General features: G+C 41.5%; 1 protein-coding gene across 1 annotated transcript in view; it reads left to right on the forward strand.

Annotated features, from left to right (window-relative positions):
- Positions 1–1,257: 1,257 nt before the first annotated feature.
- Positions 1,258–20,684, forward strand: part of PXT1 (peroxisomal testis enriched protein 1) — a 22,519-nt gene continuing 3,092 nt past the window's right edge. The window contains 3 exon segments of the mRNA XM_077754817.1: positions 1,258–1,307; positions 3,334–3,413; positions 3,416–3,493. Coding sequence (XP_077610943.1) covers positions 1,258–1,307; positions 3,334–3,413; positions 3,416–3,493 — 208 coding nt within the window.

Raw genomic sequence — 20,684 nt, forward strand, 5'->3', positions numbered from 1 at the left:
TTAACCACATCAGCAAAATCCATTTTGCCATATCAGGTGAAATATCTATAGGTTCTGGCGATTATGATGTGAACATCTTTGGGACCGTTATTCAGCCTACCACACGGAGACAGTGAAATGTAAGTCCAGGGGTGGCTGGGGGGAGCATCTGACTCTTGATTTCAGCTCAGGTCATGATGTCAGGCATGATCATGATCCCACGATCTCATGGGATAGAGTCTAACTTTGGGCTCTGTGCTGAGCATGGAGCCTGCTTAAGATTCTCTCTCTCACCCTCTGCCCCTCTCTCCCCTGCTCATGCTCTCTCTCTCTCTCTCAAATAAAATAAACCCCATGTAATTCCATACATGAGTTAATTGCTGTAAGAAATGATAAAGACTTCACTCATACCTACTTTTAAAAATTATTTTATTTATTTATTTCAATTTTTTATTAAAAATTTTTAATGTTTATTATTTATTTAATTTTTTTAATGTTTATTTTTTTTCAAAGGAGAGACAGAGCGTGAGTGGGGGAGGGGAAGAGAGAGAGAGCGAGACACAGAATCCAAGTCAGGCTCTAGGCTCTGAGCTGTCAGCACAGAGCCCTATGTGGGGTTCCAACCCACAAACCACGATACACACACACACACACACACACAGCACTGGTCAGCACGTGGTCACTGATCAAGAGAACAGGATCATGACCTGAGCTGAAGTCAGATGCTTAACCGACTGAGCCACCCAGGCGCCCCCAATTTTTTATTTAAACTTTAGTTTCATGTGTACTTTAAACTTAAAATCAGAACAATTTCCAAAGCAGATAAAATAATTTACTAAGTGAAAAATATTACAAATACATATTGAAATAATAAGAGAAGCATAAAGCAATGATTTTTAAATAGACAACATACATCAGATCAGTAGCTGCCTCATTTCCATATGCAAATCCATTATCACGCTTTCATGAATCCTGGTGTTTCCAGGTAGGCACGCTATTTCCTAAAGGCAATTATCTAATTATACAAACAACGATATAAAGGAGCATCGTGCTTTTCTCACATACATTTAAAAGTATATTTTAGATGAAAAATATAATTAGCATGGATTGTTTTTCAATAAATACATCTCAACATCCTGCAGAATTGTTTGGGAAAAATGATAATGAAAACCTGTTTGGGGAAAATCAGTTCCAACATTCTTGGTTGTTTATTTTATTTTATTTTGATTGTTGATTTAAAAGGCCACGGTTCGATATTTTATTGTGAGTTATCTAGCGATGTCATGTGAATACACAGTACAAAATGACATCTCTCAGTGGGCTGATGGGTAAGGCGATATATCAGCTGATTCTTTTGAGCTAAGAACCTCACTCTGTATCTTGACTGTCAACCTTGACTAATTACTAATTTAATAATTTTATTCAGAGCTGATTTGGCTGTGATGCATTACCTGGAGAACATGTCGTTTTTCTAAAGTAAAGTTTACGTGAGAAGTCAAGTTAGGATCAGAAGGTTGCCTGATGAATATAGTTAAAATGTCAAGCTGTTAAAAAGTGAAGGGTATGAAGAGGTACAAACTTTCGGTTATAAAAGAAGTAAGTCACAGAGATTGAAAAAATACCGTCAAACTGCCCACGATACCAAAAATGCCCAGGCGCTCACAACCCTTCAGCCCATAGCTCCCTCTTCTGTAATCTGGCCCAAATTACAAAACTCAAAATCAAGCAGCATTCTGCACTGGAAAATGTAGTACTCATTTGAAAAATGAGTCAGATTCCTACTTGAGGATTCCACGCCTCTTGGTTTGCATAGCTCTGATAGCTGCCTATTGCTTTACTTTCAGTAATTTCTTTTTATTTATTTATTTTTTAATGTTTATTTATTTCTGAGAGATAGAGAACGAACAGGGGAGAAGCAGAGAGAGAGGGAGACACAAAATCTGAAACAGGCTCCAGGCTCTGAGCTGTCAGCACAGAGCTGGACGCAGGGCTTGAACTCACGAACTGTGAGATCATGACCTGAGTCGGATGCTTAACTGACTGAGCCACTCAGGTACCCCTCTTTTTAGTTCTTGATTCTTTGTCTAAAACTGCAATGCAGCCATTAGCCACATGTAGTTCCTGAACGCCGGAAACACGGCTAGTCTGAATTGAGATGTATTGTAAGCATCAAATATACACTGGATTTTGAATACATACATTAACAAGAATGTAAGATACTTCATTAATAATTTTTTATATTGATTACCTGTTGGAGTGATAACATTTGGATTTATTTGGGGGAGATATTTGGTTAATAATATATCATTAAAATTAATTTTACGTGTTTCTTTTTACTTTAGTGTAGCTGCTAGAAATCTTGAAATTACATATGTAGTTCACATCTTTTATTGGATAGCACTGATCTAAGGCTCCTAAAGGCCTCGCCTGTTACTTTCTTAAGTTGTTCTTTATTGTCTGGCTTTTCTTAACCATTCCTTCCCTTTCTAGTAACTGCTTAGATTTAGAAGATAAACTAGGGAAACTAGAAAGTGAAACTCTGTGGCCAACCTTTATGTCAAGAGAATTAAGTGTACTGGTAAACAATGAAAGTCTTAGCTCAATTATTCAATGTATTGGATTGGTGCTACAGTATTAGAAAAAATTGGTGTGGGAGAATAGTTTTCATTATTGTCCTTAGAGATGGATGATGTATAGGGGTGCCTGGGTGGCTCAGTCGTTTAAGCCTCTGACTTTGGCTCAGGTCGTGATCCCCTAGTTCGTGGGTTCGAGCCCCGCATCGGGCTCTGTGCTGACAGCTCAGAGCCTGGAGCCTGCTTCAGATCCTGTGTCTCCCTCTCTCTCTCTGCCCCTCCCCCACTTGCACTCTGTCTCTCGAAAATAAATAGAAATTAAAAAAAAAGAAGAGATGGACTATGTGTATATGGAGAATTAAAGAGAGAATGCAAAATCACACAAATACAAGGTAGTAGGACAAAATGTATTTCATCTCCAATCCTCCCATCTCTAGGTTTTTAATCTATTTTCTTTTGGCTACACTAATTTGTCTTCCTTTATCTATGCATACTAATTTATGTTCTCTTGGTAGAATGTGGCTATTGAAATGATGAAGAAAAACTGTTTGGAGGTGAGGATGTGGGGTGGTGTTAGCAGATCTAAAGACCCAACAGCACAGAAAGATGTTTATCTAAGTTGAAAAAGATAATTAATTACCCTGTTCCATTTTCCACTCAAAACCATAACCCTTTTAGGCATAGAATAAAGGCTGCTTGTAATGTTGGAACATTAATATTCATCCAACATACTGAGTATATACCGATGAGGGAAATTCTCTGAAGATATATTTTTCAACAGAGAAAAACACGATGCCATTGTTTGTGAACCTAAAGAACTTTTGAATCCCTCTCCCAAAGTAACAAATTGTTGCAAATCCCTGTGTTGAAATACAGTTTTCAGGAGTACATGACCTGACTTGTTAGCTCCCAGCCAGTTTCAGCCATGTCAAGGAGCCCAGGTAAGATACCACTTGTACTAAGCTAAGATAAGTATTCTACTTAGCATGCATTTTTCTTGGTATTGAGGACATAAAGTTGGACATTAAAGAGATTACTTGAACATTAGCTGTGATGAATCTTATCCATCAGTGTTCTTAGGTGGTAAAATCTAAAACGGACTTTGCTTCATGGTATTAAATCTCTTAGTCCCTATTAGCTCTGAATTGTTGCTCTGACAACTCATGAGGATGATTGCAAATGAACTAAAACAGATCCAATTTGTCTTGGAATTAAAAAACCGCGTCTTTAACTTGATCAGACAATGTTAAGTAGGGAACATTTAGTTTAGATTCCTCTTTGATTTTGCCCATATAGGAAAGAACATGAAGGAAAGATAAACTTGAATTTCAGTTTGCAAAAATTGGCGTGATTCCTAGATGTCCCCGGATGTTGGAAAATTAAGGTTTTGTGTTTTGGAGAGCATTGGAGAGTGTTGGGGTTAAATTTATGGGGTTTTAGATTTATAGATTAAGAATATGCTAGACATGGGCGCCCGGGTGGCTTAGTCTGTTAAGTGTTTTACTACATTCGGCTCAGGTCATGATCTCCTTGTTTGTGAGTTCGAGCCCCACGGCCGGCTCTGTGCTGACAGCTCAGAGCCTGGAGCCTGTTTCAGATTCTGTGTCTCCCTCTCTCTGCCCCTCCCCCACTCCGTTTCTGTCTTGGTCTCTCAAAAATAAACATTAAAAAAAATTTTTTTAAAGAATATGCTAGACACCTGAAAGGAATAATTAAAGCTAATCTCAAACTATTCTCCAGTTTTAAAAGAATTATATGCCACTGAGAAGGTGCACATTTTAGGCTGAGAGTCTCTTGCCACCAAATCAGACCCGGTATCTGTTTTCTAGGAAGAACTACACTGACTAAAATATCGAACTTTGATTTGTGCAGGTGTCAACAATAGTTTCTCAAAGCCTGCGAGTCTGTCACCCAGGAATACCTTCAGGAACATAGATTTTGTCAATTGAGATGTAATCCGTACACCATAACGTCCACCCTTTTAAAGGGCAAAATCCAGTGGCTTTCAGCATATTCCTAAAGGTGTGCAATCGTTATCACCTTTCTAGAACTTACATTTGGTGGTCAACCTTTCCCAGTATGTTTTCACACTCAGCTGTATCGTTCTATCCTGATTCCTCCTCCTCAGGCGCCTTCTGAGGTGCCCTGTGGGCGGTTGCCACGTTTACCCGAAATGCTTTCCTAATTAGTTTCACCTCAAAAGCAGAAGGGGGGTGAATTAACGAACCTACTAGGTTTGATTTCTAGAATAACAGCCAGCAACCGAATTCTCGTGCCTAGAACTCTCCTTTTACTGTGAATGTGAAATCTTATTTGTGACAGGTTGTTTAGTATGGCGGGTCACCGGTGTGCGTTCAAGGACCACCAAGGAGTAAGAGACTAGGGATCAGTCGGCGTGAGGCGGGAGCAGGCACAAGCCGCCACCTTCCTTTCCACCCTTTCCCCGGCCCAGGAGCCAGCAGCGCGTTTCTCTAACGCTGAAGCGTTTAGGACACCGCTGAAGGAAAGGGGGGTGTGCAGCCTGAAGGGGCCGGTGTAAAAGGGACACGGAGGTGTCAGTGCGGCGTCAAGAACGCCACGCCGCAGGGTAATCGGAGGCACCCGGCAGGGCATCCGGGGCGCCAGTCTCCCGGGCACCGGCCCGCGTCAGCGCCTAGGAGCGAACCAGGCGCGCCAGGGCCCGCGCGGGAGACCGCTTCTGGCCGCCGCGCGCGCGCGCGCGCCGTGGGCGTCCCTCATTGGCCANATAAAAAACATTTTAAAAAAACATTAAAAAAAATAAACTGGTGAGGAGAAAGTTCTAAAAAAAAAAAAAGAAGGAAGGAATGGAGGGAGGGAGGAAGGAAGGAAGGAAACCTTAAGTACTCCCCAGCGTAAAACTCCTACGGGGGAAGCGGATCATTGAAAAGGTCCCATTATCCCCTCAGTGGCGTTTGTGCCAGGCTGCGACCTAGACTGAAAATGGACATCACCAGTCATTATTCAGTGACTCGTTGAAGCCAATATTCGTCTCTGTTACCTTAGGGAAATAGCCATGTCTGAGCATGTAACTTTTTGGAGAAAGAAAACAATTTTTTTTTGTCGGGGAAACTTAAAGCCGCTTTCTCTTAGAAAAGTTGAGGGGCTGGGTAGGATCTTGGGAAGTCTGGAGCCGTCATCCTGATGGGTCTTTCAGGGAAATTAGAAACTCCTGGAAAGACAAAAATTAGTGAAAGCAAAAAGAGGCCTTTCCCACTTCTAAAAATGTAAGAATTATTGGTAGGAAAGGGCAGAATTAGGTACACGCGTGTGTGTATGTATGTATGTAAGTGTAAGTGGGATATATTGATTGTAGAAGTAAGAGTCCAGATTTTTAGCCTCTTTTTCCCTTTGAAAATGCTTGGATGCTCCTTTTTTGCCCCTCTCCCCTTTTTTTTCTTCTAAGGCTCATCAACTCTCCCCCTCTTCCTCTAAAGGGACATTTTTAAAAAATTCATTAAAAATATACTGGGTGGGGGACACCTGGGTGGCTCAGTTGGTTGGGCGTCTGGCTTCGGCTCAGGTCATGATCTCACAGTTTGTGAGTTCAAGCCCTGCTCCCGGCTCTATGCTGACAGCTCGGGGCCTGGAGCCTGCTTCGGATTCTGTGTGTCCCTCCCACTCTGACCCTCCCCTGCTCGCTCGCTCTCTCTCTCTCTCAAAAATAAAACATTTAAAATTTTTTAAAAAAATTCTAGAGTCTACTGTATTTCAGACACTGTGCTAGATATTGGGGTGACACTGGTGAACAGAAACATCAACAGTCCCTTCCTTCCTGGAGCCTACAGTCTGTAATGGAGACAGATAGTCCATGAAACATACTAATGTTAAATATAATGTGCTAAGGGCTAACAAGAGGTCCCGATGGGTCTTCGCCCTGGCAGGGAGATTCAGAAGGCTTTCCTCAAGATGTACTCCTGGACTGAGACCTGAAGGAGTTAAGGGTGGTTGGAGCTGCAGACAGAGGGAGAAGCTTGGTGAAGAGAGAGCTGGTAGCCTCTCCCCTTCTAATGACTGTCCATCTCATTCATTTCTGCTACACATAAATTAATCTTGCCTTTTAATCATGAGAGACACTTCTTTTTTCTTTCAATTAAGCTCTTAGGGAGTAACATAATCTATGATTATTGTTATAGACAATGTGTGTACAACAGCTAAGTATACTAATATACACACCTATTATGCTTTATCATCTCTGTTATTTCCTATAATAAAAACACAATGATTGTAGCAAAATGTAATATGATGTATCTCAATAGAACTAAAAGAACTACAGGTATTCAAAGTGGTAAGAGACATATTATTTTGGAAAATTCAAAAAAGACATCTTGAGAAAGTAAATTTTGAGATGTGATTCAAAGTACGTTTTGGTCAAGTGGCGTAAGAAGCCTGGATGGATAATTTGAGAACTTTGAAAACAAGTCCAAAGAGTTTATGGAAACTAAATGGAAATGTTTTATTTAACTTTTGAGGACTTTTTTGAGATTTTTTTTCCCTTCCAATGTTTACTTTGGAAAATTTTAAATCTACAAAAAAAATTGCACAAATAAGTCTATTGTTACTCACATACCATTTGCATAGATTTATCATTAAAGTTTTTTTTTTTAATGTTGATTTATTTTTGAGAGAGACAGAGTGTGAACAGGGGAGGGGCGGAGAGAGAGAGAGAGGGAGACACAGAATCTGAAGCAGGCTCCAGGCTCTGAGCTGTCAGTACAGAGCCGGAGGCGGGGCTCGAACCCACAGACCTGGAAATCATGATCTGAGCTGAAGTCGGTCGCTTAACCGACTGAGCCACCCAGGCACCCCTGGATTTATTGTATTTTGAGGGGACACATTTGCTTTATCTTTATATCTCCACATTCATACACACATATGGATGCAAGTGCAGATATTTTTCTTTGCTACAGAGAAAGTTATGAGATAAAGTTGTAGACATACTAATTTCATCTCTAAATAACTTGTCTCCTAAGAACAAAGATTTTTTTTGCATAACCACAATACAATTATGACACTTCTGAGATACTTTTAAAATTAACTTTTGAGTATGTTAATACATCAAAAGTAAAGGAGTTACTAATTTTAAATGGCTTGCCACAGTGGCTAATACCCCAAGTGTGATATAATTGCTTAAAAATCCATTTTCATGGTTGGAAAACTAAAGAATATGAAAAGGCATATGGTGATAAGTCTTTCTTGTGTTCTTGTTCTCCATCTGTTCAGAATCCCACTGTTAACACTCCTTATTCTAGTCAACCATTGTTCTTGTTTCTTGGGCATTCTTCTAGAGGTTCTTTTTGCAAATAGGAACAATTGTGAATATAGATTTGTATACCCTCTCTCCTTTTAGAGGAAAGGTGGCATGCAAAGCACACTGTCCTTACTTGCTTTCTCACTTAACAATATGATGGAGATCTTTGTGCATTAATACTTGCAGAGTGTCATTCTTATTTACAGGGGCATTTTATTCCATTGTGTGAATATAACATAATTTATTTAAATGGTTTACTCTTAATATACATATGGGTTGTTTCCAATCATTTATACACACAAACACGCGCACACACACACACACATTTTAATGTTTATTCATTTTTGAGAGAGAGAGACAGAACATGAGTAGGGACAGGCAGAGAGAGAGGGAGACACAGAATCCAAAGCGGATTCCAGGCTCTGAGCTGTCGGCACAGAGCCCGATGTGGGGGCTCGCAGCTGTGAGATCATGACCTGAGCCAAAGTCAGATGCTTAACTCAGGCACCCTTCCAATCATTTAATATTAAAGCCAGGGCTATAGCAAATAATCTTGAACATAATTGCATTTGTAAAATTTGATAAATAGGTACATTGCCCCCCACAGAAATTGTACCAATTTACACTCTCACCGCCAACGGTCAGAGTATCTTCAGGCTTTGATAAGGTTCTATATCAAGAGTTAAAAATACGTGAATGTGAATTTTTGTTGATATTTTACAAGTTTAAATGAAAGATCTGTCTTCAAGAGAAACTAAAATGTAGGGCCATCCTTAGATAAAGTTATAGAAGAGCCAACATTTTCCATCTAACTCTTGGCTTATTTTCTGTCCCCTTCTCTCCACCCCCTTATGTAACTGCATCTTTATAATCACAATCAGTTAATATCTGTTGAGTACCTTCTATGTAGAGGGCACTGAGCTAGGTCCCAGAGTTATGAAATAGATAAGTCCTGAGACGTGCATAAAGTATAGTAATTATGTTGAGTTCCAAAATGCAAAACACACCCCTTGCTTTGGGACACTCAATTCTTTGTGACGTCCTATCTCCGTGTTCTTCCTTTTCTGCACCTTTGCCTTCCCAACTGAGCTACTCAAGTCTTGTCGGCTTCCATATAGCTCCTCATTCCTCCCAACGTCCATTACTGAGATACATCCTACTTGTATTCCATCCCCTTCACGCAAATACTAGATTTTGTGTTTCCCGGGTGACAGTTAATTGATCAGTTAAACTAATAGATGCAAGTCATTATGCTTTTGATTGACATGGGCAGGGCTGGCCCTAAACTCATTTCCAAGTAGGTGGCCTCCATTTGCAGGGTCTCCCTCCTCAGTTGCCCTTTCTTCTCTCTGGGCATCTTCTCTCTTGGATGAGCTCTCAGCCCTCACTGCTACCCTCAAATAATCTTTGGTGGGGTGTCAACTAATCCTTAGGGTGTTATTTCAAAATAAGAATCTCATTAATGTGTATATGTTTCATGATGCTCCTAAAGACAACAGAAACTGAAATGACAGGCAGTATGGTTGCAGCTTTTATCAGAGGGCCATATATGTCACCCACTATGTAAGCCACCTACTTGAGCTGAGTTAATACACGGAGACTGTGGCCCTCTCTGCCTCCTGTCTTCTCCCTCCCACTCTTTACTCTGTTGCAGGGTTCAGGGACTCTGAGACCATTGCCTTTAGAGCTCTTTACTTTTGAACCCAACCAGGCAGCCCATCTGGCAGTAGGAAAAAGGGCCTGTGAAGTGCGGTGGCTACTCTCCAGGGCCCTTTGTCTTTTCCCTGTCAGGTCACAGCCTGGCTGTCCCCTTGTGAAAGACTGTGTTTTTGCAACTGTATCACCCTGCATTAGTGATACATTTTCTACTCAGGCAGGAGTGGTTCTTGCTAGCTGCCCGGTGTATTTAAACATGAGGATTCGGGTAATAATGCTGTGTTTTCATTGCATTAAAAACATTTTTTCCAGGGGCGCCTGGGTGTCTTGGTCGGTTAAGCGTCCGACTTTCGCTTAGGTCATGATCTCGCGGTTTGTGGGTTCGAGCCCCGCATCGGGCTCTGTGCTGACTGCCAGCTCAGAGCCTGGAGCCTGTTTCAGTCTGTGACTCCCTCTCTCTCTGACCCTCCCCTGCTCACACTGTCTCTCTCTCTCTCCTAGAAATAAATAAATAACATTTAAAAAAAAAAACAACATTTTTTCCAGGGGTGCCTGGGTGTCTTGGTCGGTTAAGCGTCCGACTTTCGCTTAGGTCATGATCTCGCGGTTTGTGGGTTCGAGCCCCGCATCGGGCTCTGTGCTGACTGCCAGCTCAGAGCCTGGAGCCTGTTTCAGTCTGTGACTCCCTCTCTCTCTGACCCTCCCCTGCTCACACTGTCTCTCTCTCTCTCCTAGAAATAAATAAATAACATTTAAAAAAAAAAAACGTTTTTTCCAAGCACTCATGTCCATGAAAACAAATCAACCAGTACTAGAGAGTGTACGGTGAAAAAGGGCCTGAAACAGTGCCTGGCACGCAGAAGACCTTCTATTATATTTGTTGAATGAATGAATGAATGAATGAATGAAGGCTAAGTTAATATCGATCTTCCCCTTTCACCTCCACACCTATCCCACTGCCCCATTTCCAGAAGGGAAACTCTTTAACTGGCTGTGTTTTCCAGTTGGGTAGGTTAGTGATTCTCAACCTTGGCTGCCTGTTAGAAAAACACACCTATATGTAGTTTTATTCCCTCCCCCGCCAAATTTTTAAGTCTCCAAGTGGATAGTCATGTGCAACCAGAATTGAGAACCACTGTTTCAAATAATGCGTTTATTCCTTTATCTCTTGATTTACCAAATTGATGCCATTCATTGATTCTTTCTTCCCCCAATGATTCTTTAATATGACAGATGAGGTTAGTTCAGACTCTAGTTCATTCTCTTCTCATGTTTGATAGTTAAATTATTATTGTAGTACTTCTACGTGTTATCTTTATTAAACTTAAATAATTTAAATTCCTCTTTTTTAAAAAAAAATGTAGCTTGGTTATAGTTTAATATAATTGGTTTCCATACAACACCCAGTGCTCATCCCAACAAGTGCCCTCCTCCATGCCCATCACCCCTTTTCCCCTCTCCCTCACCCCCCATCAACCCTCAGGATGTTCTCAGTATTTAAGAGTCTCTCATGGTTTGCCTCCCTCCCTCTCTGTAACTATTTTTTTCCCCTTCCCCTCCCCCATGGTCTTCTGTTAAGTCTCTCCTGTTTCACATATGAGTGAAAACATATGGTGTCTCTCTCTCTCTCTGTCCTCTTTCTTATTTCATATATTTTCAGCACTATTATTCACTATTCATCACTATTATTTCACATGACTCCCCCTTTTATAAGATGCAGTTACGAAGTTTCCCGTTCTTTTCTCTCTCAGCCTTCTATACCCTGCTATTTGTCCCTTATACTTTTAAATTTTTACATAGCCAGAGTTGTTAGTGTTTACATTCTGACCTCCAGCCACAAGCAACTCTTCCAGGCTTTGTGTATCAGCCGGTTCTAAAAGTTAGAAACTGATAGCCTCAGTTTACATTCTTGTACTTATGTAAATATTGCCTAATAGCAAGTACAGTGGCAGTAGCTAAGACATATAATTTAGAGCGTATTGTATATCGGGCACTTTATGAACATCATTTTTTAATATTCATAATAGTCCTAAAGTCCTTTTTAACAAATGAGGAGACTGAGGCACAGAGAAGCTAAGTATCTTGCCTAAGAACAGGAAATTAGCAAGTACTGGGCCAAGCCTTGAAGCCTCCCCAGTGTGAGGATAGGATAAAAATTTCTTCTCTTTTTTTTTTTTTAAATTTGTTGATGTTTATTTTATCATTGAGAGAGAGCGAGAGAGCAGGGGAGGGGCAGAGAGAGAGAAGGAGACACAGACTCTGAAGCAGGATTCAGGCTCCCAGTTGTCAGCACAGGGCTGTACACAGGGCTCCAACCCATGAACTGCAAGGTCATGACCTGAGCCAGAGTCGATGCTTAACCGACTGAGTCACTCAGGCACCCCCAAAATTTCTTTTCTTTAGATTCAAGTTTAGGACACCACCACCCGGAAAGAGAATGCACATCAAGGTTATATATATATTTTTTTCTCTTTTTTTTTGTGGGGGTGGGGGGTGATTATACTCCTGTTATACAACTCTGGTTAGTTATCTTTTTTCCATTTCTGTTAGTGACTAATTTCAGCCACTTCAGCATCCCCCTCTTTGCCAGCAGATGGCCTAGTTTTCTGCTTCACGTACAAAATTGATGTCGTTGGAGTAAACAACTGAATCTCCTTTTCCCTTAATCGACTTCTTTATGTGAACATCACATCTTACCTCCTTCTATTCTATCTCAAAGGAAGGATATACTACTGGCCCTTGCCTTTGATTCAAAGTTCATCTTTCCAGGGGCATCTGGGTAGCTCAGTCAATTGAGCACCTCTTTTTTTTTTTTTTTAATTCTTAATATTTTACTTATTTTTGAGAGAGAGAGAGAACAGGGGAGGGACAGAGAGAGAGGGAGAACCCGAAGCAGGCTCCAGGCTCTAAGCTGTCAGCAGAGAGCCCGATGTGGGGCTCGAACTCACGAACCATGAGATCATGACCTGAGCTGAAATTGAACGCTCAACCGACTGAGCCACCCAGGCGCCCTGAGCACCTAACTCTTGATTTCGCCTTGTGTCATGATCCCAGGGTAATGGGATAGAGCCCCATGTAGGACTCCATGCTAGCATGGAGTGTGCTTAAGATTTTTTCTCTCTCTTTCTCTCTCCTGCTCCTCTCCGCTGCTTATGTTCTCTCTCTCAAACAAAACAACAAAAAACAACAACGATAACAAAAAAGTTTATTTATTTATTTTTCTGGAGAGAGAGAGTGGGGGAGGAAAATAGAGCAAGGGAGAGAGAGAATTCCAAGCAGGCTCCACACTGCCAGTGCAGGGCCAGATGTGGGGCTTGACCTCCACACGGGGCTCTATCCCACCACCCCAGGATCATGACCTGAGCTGAAATCAAGAGCTGGACGCTTACCCGACTGAGCCACCCTGTCCCCAGCAGGTCCTTTTTTAAAAGAGCAGTTTGACCTTGGTAAGATACTTTGAACCTTCCTGAGACTGATGAGTAGTCTCGCTTGCATTGAAGCACACTGTTCTGAAATGAGTAGGTATTGCTAGCAATCGAACACTCAACTACAGCGTGTTCAGTTGGTTGTGAAAGATTGTCCTTTGAGAGGAGGCAACCACTGTTGATTTTGCACTTGGCAGATTTAGATGTTCAAAGGGGCTGAACCTAGAGCACTAGCTAATGGCTTAAAGCTCCCCTGAAAGAAGCCACTCTTCCTCCGCTGAAAGAAAAGCTCACACCAAGTTTGAGACGAGGCCTTGTATTCTGGCAAAGTGGTTTGTCTCTGCAAAAGGGGGGGGGGGTGTTTTCCAATCTGGTAGCAGAGGGGCCAAGACTTCAAAACCTTCATCCTCATTTTTGTCTACCTGTTGGGTCAGCATCCAGAGGTAAAAGGTTGTGCAAGAGTCTGGGAGTTAGGGAGGGTAGCTACCAGGAATAAAATCTATATATACTGGAATGATTTTTCCTGAGAATAATCACTTGCCGGTAACGAGACAAGGTACTAAAGCGACAATTGCTTACAATTTGGCCCAGTCCTACAGATGCTACGAAGGTTACCACACAGGGCTATCCTGCTGGAGGGAACTATGGAACAATTCCTTCATTTTCAACCTAAGCCACTTGTGAAGTCGCTTCACAATCAGACCATAAATGTCCTGTATGACCTTTTACTGTTTTCTGCACTTGCTCATGGCCTTTCCTTCTCTTCCGCCGCATGATTTGTAGTTAGGATTGCTCTGAGTTCCCCTCAGTGTTCAGCAAGTCTCTCTTGCCCAGGGAAGTCCCCTTCTCGGGCTGTTTTCTTACTCCAATCTCGGTGCCCCCTAGGCCTATTGTACGTCTGTCATCTTGGGACTTCCCTTTACACGAGTTGAATTCACCTTCTGCTAAATCTTCTTTCTCTTTCTTGGTTTAGTCATACTCTGTGTTGAGTAGGACTCCCTTGGGAGACTTCCTAAGAAATTCTGTATGAGGGAAAAACTTCCCCAGCCCTTGCGTATCTGCAAATGCCTTTATTCACCTCTCACATATAATTGAGACTTCAGCCAGACATAGAATTCTAGGTTGAGAATAATTTTTTAGGGATACAGGGTGGCTCATTCAGTTAAGCGCCTGACTCTTGATCTCCGCTCAGGTCTTGATCTCAGGGTTGTGAGCTCAAGCCCCATGTTGGGCTCCATGCTGGGCATGAAGTCTATTTAAAAAAAGAAACTTTTTTAAATTTTAACTTAAAAATTTTTTTTTCATGTGTATATAGTTTTGAGAGAGAGACAAAGAGAGGGCTTGAGTGGGGAGGGACAGAGAGAGAGGGGGACACAGAATCTGAAGCAGGCTCCACAGGCTCTGAGCTGTCAGCATAGAGCCTGACATGGGGCTCGAACTCACGAACTGTAAGATCATGACCTGAGCTGAAGTCAAACGCTTAACCAACTAGCCACCCAGAGGCGCTCCAAAAGAAAATAATTTTTTATAAAATTCATGAGGGCAAAAATTGTCCCTTTGTATACATATAGCTAGTATTTGTTGTTGAGAAGTCAGTTGCCTAATTAATCCATGTTTCTCTTTGGAGGTTTTTAGCATCTCCTCTGCTTAGTGTTTTGAAATTTTAATATGTTCCGGAGGTGAGGCTTTTACTTCCCTATTTGTTCCCCTGAGAACTTGGGGGCAGGGGGTGTGTGCGTGCATGCTCGCATGTGTATGGGACTTTCTAGTCTGAAGTTTGGTGACCTTCAGCTTTGGGAAGCTGTCTTACACTGTTTGTTTTGAAATTTACCCACTCTATCTCTTTCTGGTAGTCCCATAAATCAAATGCTTGTATTTCCATATTGGCCCGCTATATCACCTATCTTTTCTCTCATATTTTTTATCTTCAGTTTTTTGTTTTTATTTTGTTTTTTCCTGAGTGATTTCCTTGACTTTACTTTTTTGGACCACCCATTTTATTTTTAATTTTGACAATCATATTTTTAAAATCGGAAAGATTTTGTCTTAGGATTTTTTCCCCATAGCATTCTCTTTTGTTTCTCGAATGTAATGCTTTCTTAAATCTCTCAAAATATATACTTTAGAATTTGCAAACTTACTTTTCCATTCCTAGAGTTATATGTTTTCTTCAGGGTTAGTTTTATTTGTTTTCTGGTATTTGTCTTGCATTCTGCGGTCCTTATCAGTTGCTGGTGATCCTTTGTTATTTTAAAGAAATAATGGACTGTGTAGCTGGTGTGGGTTTTTCTGCTGTTGTGTGAGTGGGACTCTTTTCTTAGCTGGTAGCAGTAGCTAACATTTATGTAGTGTTTATCCACGTTCTAGGCACTGCTCTGTGGAGCTAAATGTATTGACTCATTTTATCATCTCAACAACCTCTCTATAGAGGTAGTTACTACGGTATTTCCTTAAGTTTAATATTCCATCAACTGTACAATATACCATCATTTCGTTCACTACTAAGAAAGTAAATGATGAAATATGACACGCCTAGGATGTAAAATTCATTCTGATTCTGGAGGCAGTAAAAAATCTTAGGGTTGAGGAAATAATACATTACTATTCCTATCTTACAGTTGGAGAAACTGAGGCATAGAGAGATTAAGTAACTTGCCGCAGGTTATGCAGTGTTATCTGTAGTGGATTTAACAATGGAACCCAAGTGATCTGGCTTCAGAATTTTACCCCTATGCCTAACTAGCTCCCTGCTGAGTGGGGACTCATATGGGGGCATAGGAGGGCTCTGACTTGAGGGGGGCCCTTAGGGGCATGAATTAGGGAGCTCATTTTCTGGCCCCAGGTCCCCCAAATGCTAGAACAACCTTTAATTTGAGGCACCAACATTTATAAAGAAGCTTTAGCTTTCTTCGCAAGTTTTGTTCTCTCCCGTTAGAGAAGAGTGGTCTGGGTTCTCTTTTTTTTTTTTTCCTAAAGTTTGTGCTGGGTTTAGTGGCCTGGGGGTGTTGAGGGTACCAAGCGGTACAGCTGATCCTCAACAGACTTGAGTCAATGCCGCATCTCCTCTCCCAGCTGTGGGGTTTTAGTGGAGTAAAAGGGCTTCCGGTTCTCAGGAGCTCCCATGGGGGGGTCTTGGCGCTTTCTCTGCCCGGCTCATTGGTCCACACCTTGTCTCATCTGCGTTCTGCCTTCCAGAAGCACGTACGCATCTTTCATCTGCTGTTGACGCAGTCTCCCACTCTTTTCACTGTTGTGGTTTTATTTTTTTTTAATACATTCATTTTTGATTGTGCCTTGGGAGGGATTAGGGGGAATGGGAGGCCAATGCTCGTGCTCACTCTTGAGCCAGGAGTCCCTACACCTCTATTTTTAGTGAACAAAGTCAAGATTATGAAAGCATGGTCACCATATGAGAAAATAAAATATTCACATTATACCTAGCAGCAGAGAAACACCTATAATATCTCAGAAGCATGTTTGCTTAAAAGTTTTCCAAAATGCAGCTGAAGGAACAGCCGGTCAACGTTGCTGATGTAGGACTTGCAATACACAGCAATATTTTTAAAAGCCCGCTGCATTGAGGCTTATTATTTGCTTTATGAAGGAATTATTCTTGCAAAAGGATTAACGCACACAATTGTCCCAAATTCCCCAGTAGGCCATTTAGACTATGATTTTATTTTCAGAATTCTGTGTGGATATATATATATCCCCCTCTGAATTAAAAATTCAATACTTGGGGGCTGCCTGGGTTAAATGTCTGACTTTGGCTCAGGTCATGATCTCATGGTTCGTGAGTTCGAATCCTACATCTGGCTCTCTGCTGTCAGCACAGAGCCCTCTTTGGACCCTCTGTCCCTCCCTCTCTCCGTCTCTCCTGCTCAGGCACACTCACTCTCTCTCTTAAAAATAAACATTTTTTTAAAAAAGGATAAAAGTAAACATTCAATACTTGGAAAAGAGTAAAGCTTTGCTTTTTTGTTTAATTCATTTTAATTATCTTGACACAAAACTTCTCACTCTTCCAACATATGACTATTTTTATTTACTTATTTTTTAAATTAACTATTTATTTCTTATTTATTAAAAATTTTTTTTAAATGTTTATTATTTATTTTTGAGAAAGTGAGCACGAGCAGGGGAGGTGCAGAGAGGGAGGCACAGAAACTGAAGCAGGCTCCAGGCTCTGAGCCGTCAGCACAGAGCCCCATGTGGGGCTCGAACCCATGAACAGAGAGATCATGACCTGAGCCGAATTCGGACGGTTAACCGACTGAGCCACCCAGGTGCCCCAGTTTATTTTTTAGTTTATATCCAAGTTAGTTAACATATCATGTAATAATGAGTTCAGTACATGCCAGTGATTCGTCCCCTACATACAACACCCCGGGCTTATCCCAACAAGTGTCCTCCATAATGCCCCTTGCTCGTTTAGCCCATTCCCCTACCCACAATCCCTCCAGCAACCCTCAGTTTGTTCTCTGTATTTAAAAGAACATATGACTATTTTAGAGCTTTAATAATTTCTTTCCTGTAATCTTGTAATATTTCTTATAATATGGTGGTAGAGCTGTTTTGCTGTGTAAATGTCTATAGGACAGGTATACTGACTCTCTTTAGTCAGCAAGTAATTCTGACTAAATAGGTTGAGTACAACAGAGCCCTGAATCCATTTTGCATTCAACAAATGGGGTATTATGGGGTATTTGCATTATGAGGAATGGGTAAAAGACCAGAACCAAAAACAAAAGCCACTAGTATCAGGAACCTGATTTTTAAATTTTACTTTCAGAGTCTGTCCTGAAGCCGGTTTATAGCCAACACTATTTCTTACACACTTTATCTACATTCGACAGCTCTGGACAATGATAATTGATATAGATATTTATGATTATTTGTTTGGTTGCAGGGAAGAGAAACCTACTCCGGTCACCTCCAGAAAGCTGTGGCTGCTGGTGAGGATGCTTATGAAAGAGAATTGAACTTGGAGGGTTCAAGTTCTGAGGCAGTTCTGGGACCAGTCTTTTTTTCTTTTTTCTTTCTTTATAAGTGTTTGCTCTGCTTAGTTCTTCTCTATCAGCCACCTTCCTCCATCTCTCCTTTAAATGTTTCCCTCCCCTTCATAATTTTCACTTGCAAAGGCTTTGACATATCCTGGGTCCAACATAGTCTCGTGGCATTACTGGTCCCACTGCCAGCTTTTCCCTTAGTCTCCTGAACTTAGTCTTCTGAACACTGAACAGAGAGGGAGGGATCCTGTTCTCTTTTGGCCAGCCAGTGGATTATATGTTCTTGGGCCAGGTATTCATCTCTGATCGAAATGGCTGTGGTCTGGGGTTGGGGTGGGGACAAGGGAGAAGGAACTAGATTGCTTAGGCAACATGGCAGATTCTTTGGGAAGGGGGGGTGTGGGCAAGTCAGATAGTGATTGGCATCTTGAGTGAAAGGACTCTAAGGTGTGTTTCAGGATTCTGAATCCTCCTCCTCATCATCACCATCAACACCTCCCCCCCACAGACGCGCACACACACACACACACACACACAGTCATATTCTCTATACCATACTTAACCAAGTAACAATGCCCGTTAGTACATTTTAGGAGGAAATTTTCAATAAACATTGAAAGATGGTTAGAAAATACTGTTACACCGTTTCTCCTGATTTCCCGTGTACCTCTCTGACTATCCCTTCTTAGCCATTTTGGTGGCTTTTGTTCCTTTGCTTCTCTTGTGAACCACCAATCTTATCCAAGCATCAGTCTATCCATCAGCTATGTAAGCTCTGAAAGATCTTATCTGCTCCTGCATTTTTATTGAATAAATAAATGATAACTCTTAAATCTTTTAAGTTCTGACAGCTCTCTCAAAAATAAACATTAAACATTAAAAAAAATTAAACCACAACTCTGTCATCTGTAGCATGGGGTAATGACCTCATGGGGGTCATTGTGAGGGAGTAGTCAGTAGGATAACGCATATATGGTCTGGTATGTGGTAAGCATGCGAGTTATTTTTAGGCAACTCCTTATCATCTCTCTGCAGCACCTTGCCATAGCCTTAAACATTTTTTTTAATGTTTATTTTTGAGGAGGGGGGGTGAGGGACAGAGAGAGAGGAAGACACAGAATCTGAAGCAGGCTCCAAGCTGTCAGCACAGAGCCCGATGTGGGGATTGAACCCATGGACTGTGAGATCATGATCTGAGCCAAAGTCGGACACTTAACCGACTGAGCCACCCAGGCGCCCCTTCAGTAGCCTTTTAATACATTCTCCGCCTTAAGCCTTGCCCATCTTCAGTCTGATCCCGGAGGGTAAGAGCTAGAAGCAAATCTGATCAAGTCATTTCCTGCCTAAAAGCCTTCAGTGGGTCCCCTGTTCTACTGGATGAAGCCCCAGGCTTTTCACCACGCCTTCAAGGTTTTTCTCTGCCTACTCTGTTACCTCCGTCTCCCATCATTCACCGCCTTTCAGTAGTAGCACTGCTTCAGGTTTATGTATAAAACCTCACTGTCTGTTACCCCCATGCCTTTGCTCATGTCACAGACACTTCTGTTGGCAAGGTCTCCTTTGCCACTCCTTCTCAGCTGGCCCCGCCGCCATCTCCCCATCTCTCTCTTCTTCTCCTGGCTAATTCTTTTTTTTTATTTTTAATTTTTTAAATGTTTTTTATTTATTTCTGAGAGGGAGAGAGAGAGAGAGAGAGAGCAGGAGAGGGTCAGAACGAGAGGGAGACACAGAATCTGAAACAGGCTCCAGGCTCTGAGCTAGCTTTCAGCACAGAGCCCGACGCAGGGCTCGAACCCACGAACCGTGAGATCATGACCTGAGCTGAAGTCAGACGCTTAACTGACTGAGCCACCCAGGCGCCCCTCTCCTGGCTAATTCTTATTCATCCTTCATTCTTCAGGACTGAACTCAGTTATCATGTTCTTTGGGACATCTGCCCTGACTCCTCTGTGTAGACCTCACTCTTACTATAACATGGTGAATTGTAGTTTGTGTCTCTCTCCTGCTAGACTCTTTGAGGACAGGACTTCATCTCTCAGTACTAAGCCTGAAAAATTAAAGTCCTCAAATTGTACTGAAGTAAGACAGGTTCAATGCAAAATTCACTGTATCTATGAAGCCATACTTCTATCTATCTACTTTAGTCCAAATTTATCTTCCTCTCCTCTGTATTCCTGAGGAATGCTAATTGTTTAATCCCTAACCAGTGGGTTGTAAGCAACAGAAGAACTTGTCTTTATAAGTTCCCCCAAAGCACCCAGCACAGTAGTTTACTCATAGTGTTGCTTGAAAACACTTATTGGTTAGGGGCACCTGGGTGGCTTAGTCAGTTAAACTTCCAACTTCAGCTCAGGTCTGTGAGTTTGAGCCCCTCGCTGGGCTCTGTGCTGACAGCTCAGAGCCTGGAGCCTGCTTCAGATTCTGTGTCTCCCTCTCTCTCTGCCCCTCCCCACCCCTCTCTGTCTCTCAAAAGTAAATAAACATTTAAAAAATTAAAAATAAACACTTATTGGTTGTTAGAAGCAAATAAAGTTTGGAGGAACTCATTCAAGGATCATGGATAAAAGAATAAACTTTAAATGGAAAAATCTATTTTATAAAATTACAAAGATATAGATCTGCACTGTCCAGTATAGTAACTACTAACCGTGTCTGTTACTTGAGTGCTTGAAATGTGGCCAGTTGAGGAACTGAATTTTAAGTTTTATTTATTTTTAATTAATTTAAGTTTAAAAACTGATACTTGGTTTAATTGTTGGAAAACTGGAAAACT

This window comes from Crocuta crocuta, unplaced genomic scaffold (assembly GCF_008692635.1).
Source record: "Crocuta crocuta isolate KB4526 unplaced genomic scaffold, BGI_CrCroc_1.0 scaffold132, whole genome shotgun sequence".
Classification (NCBI taxonomy): domain Eukaryota; kingdom Metazoa; phylum Chordata; class Mammalia; order Carnivora; family Hyaenidae; genus Crocuta; species Crocuta crocuta.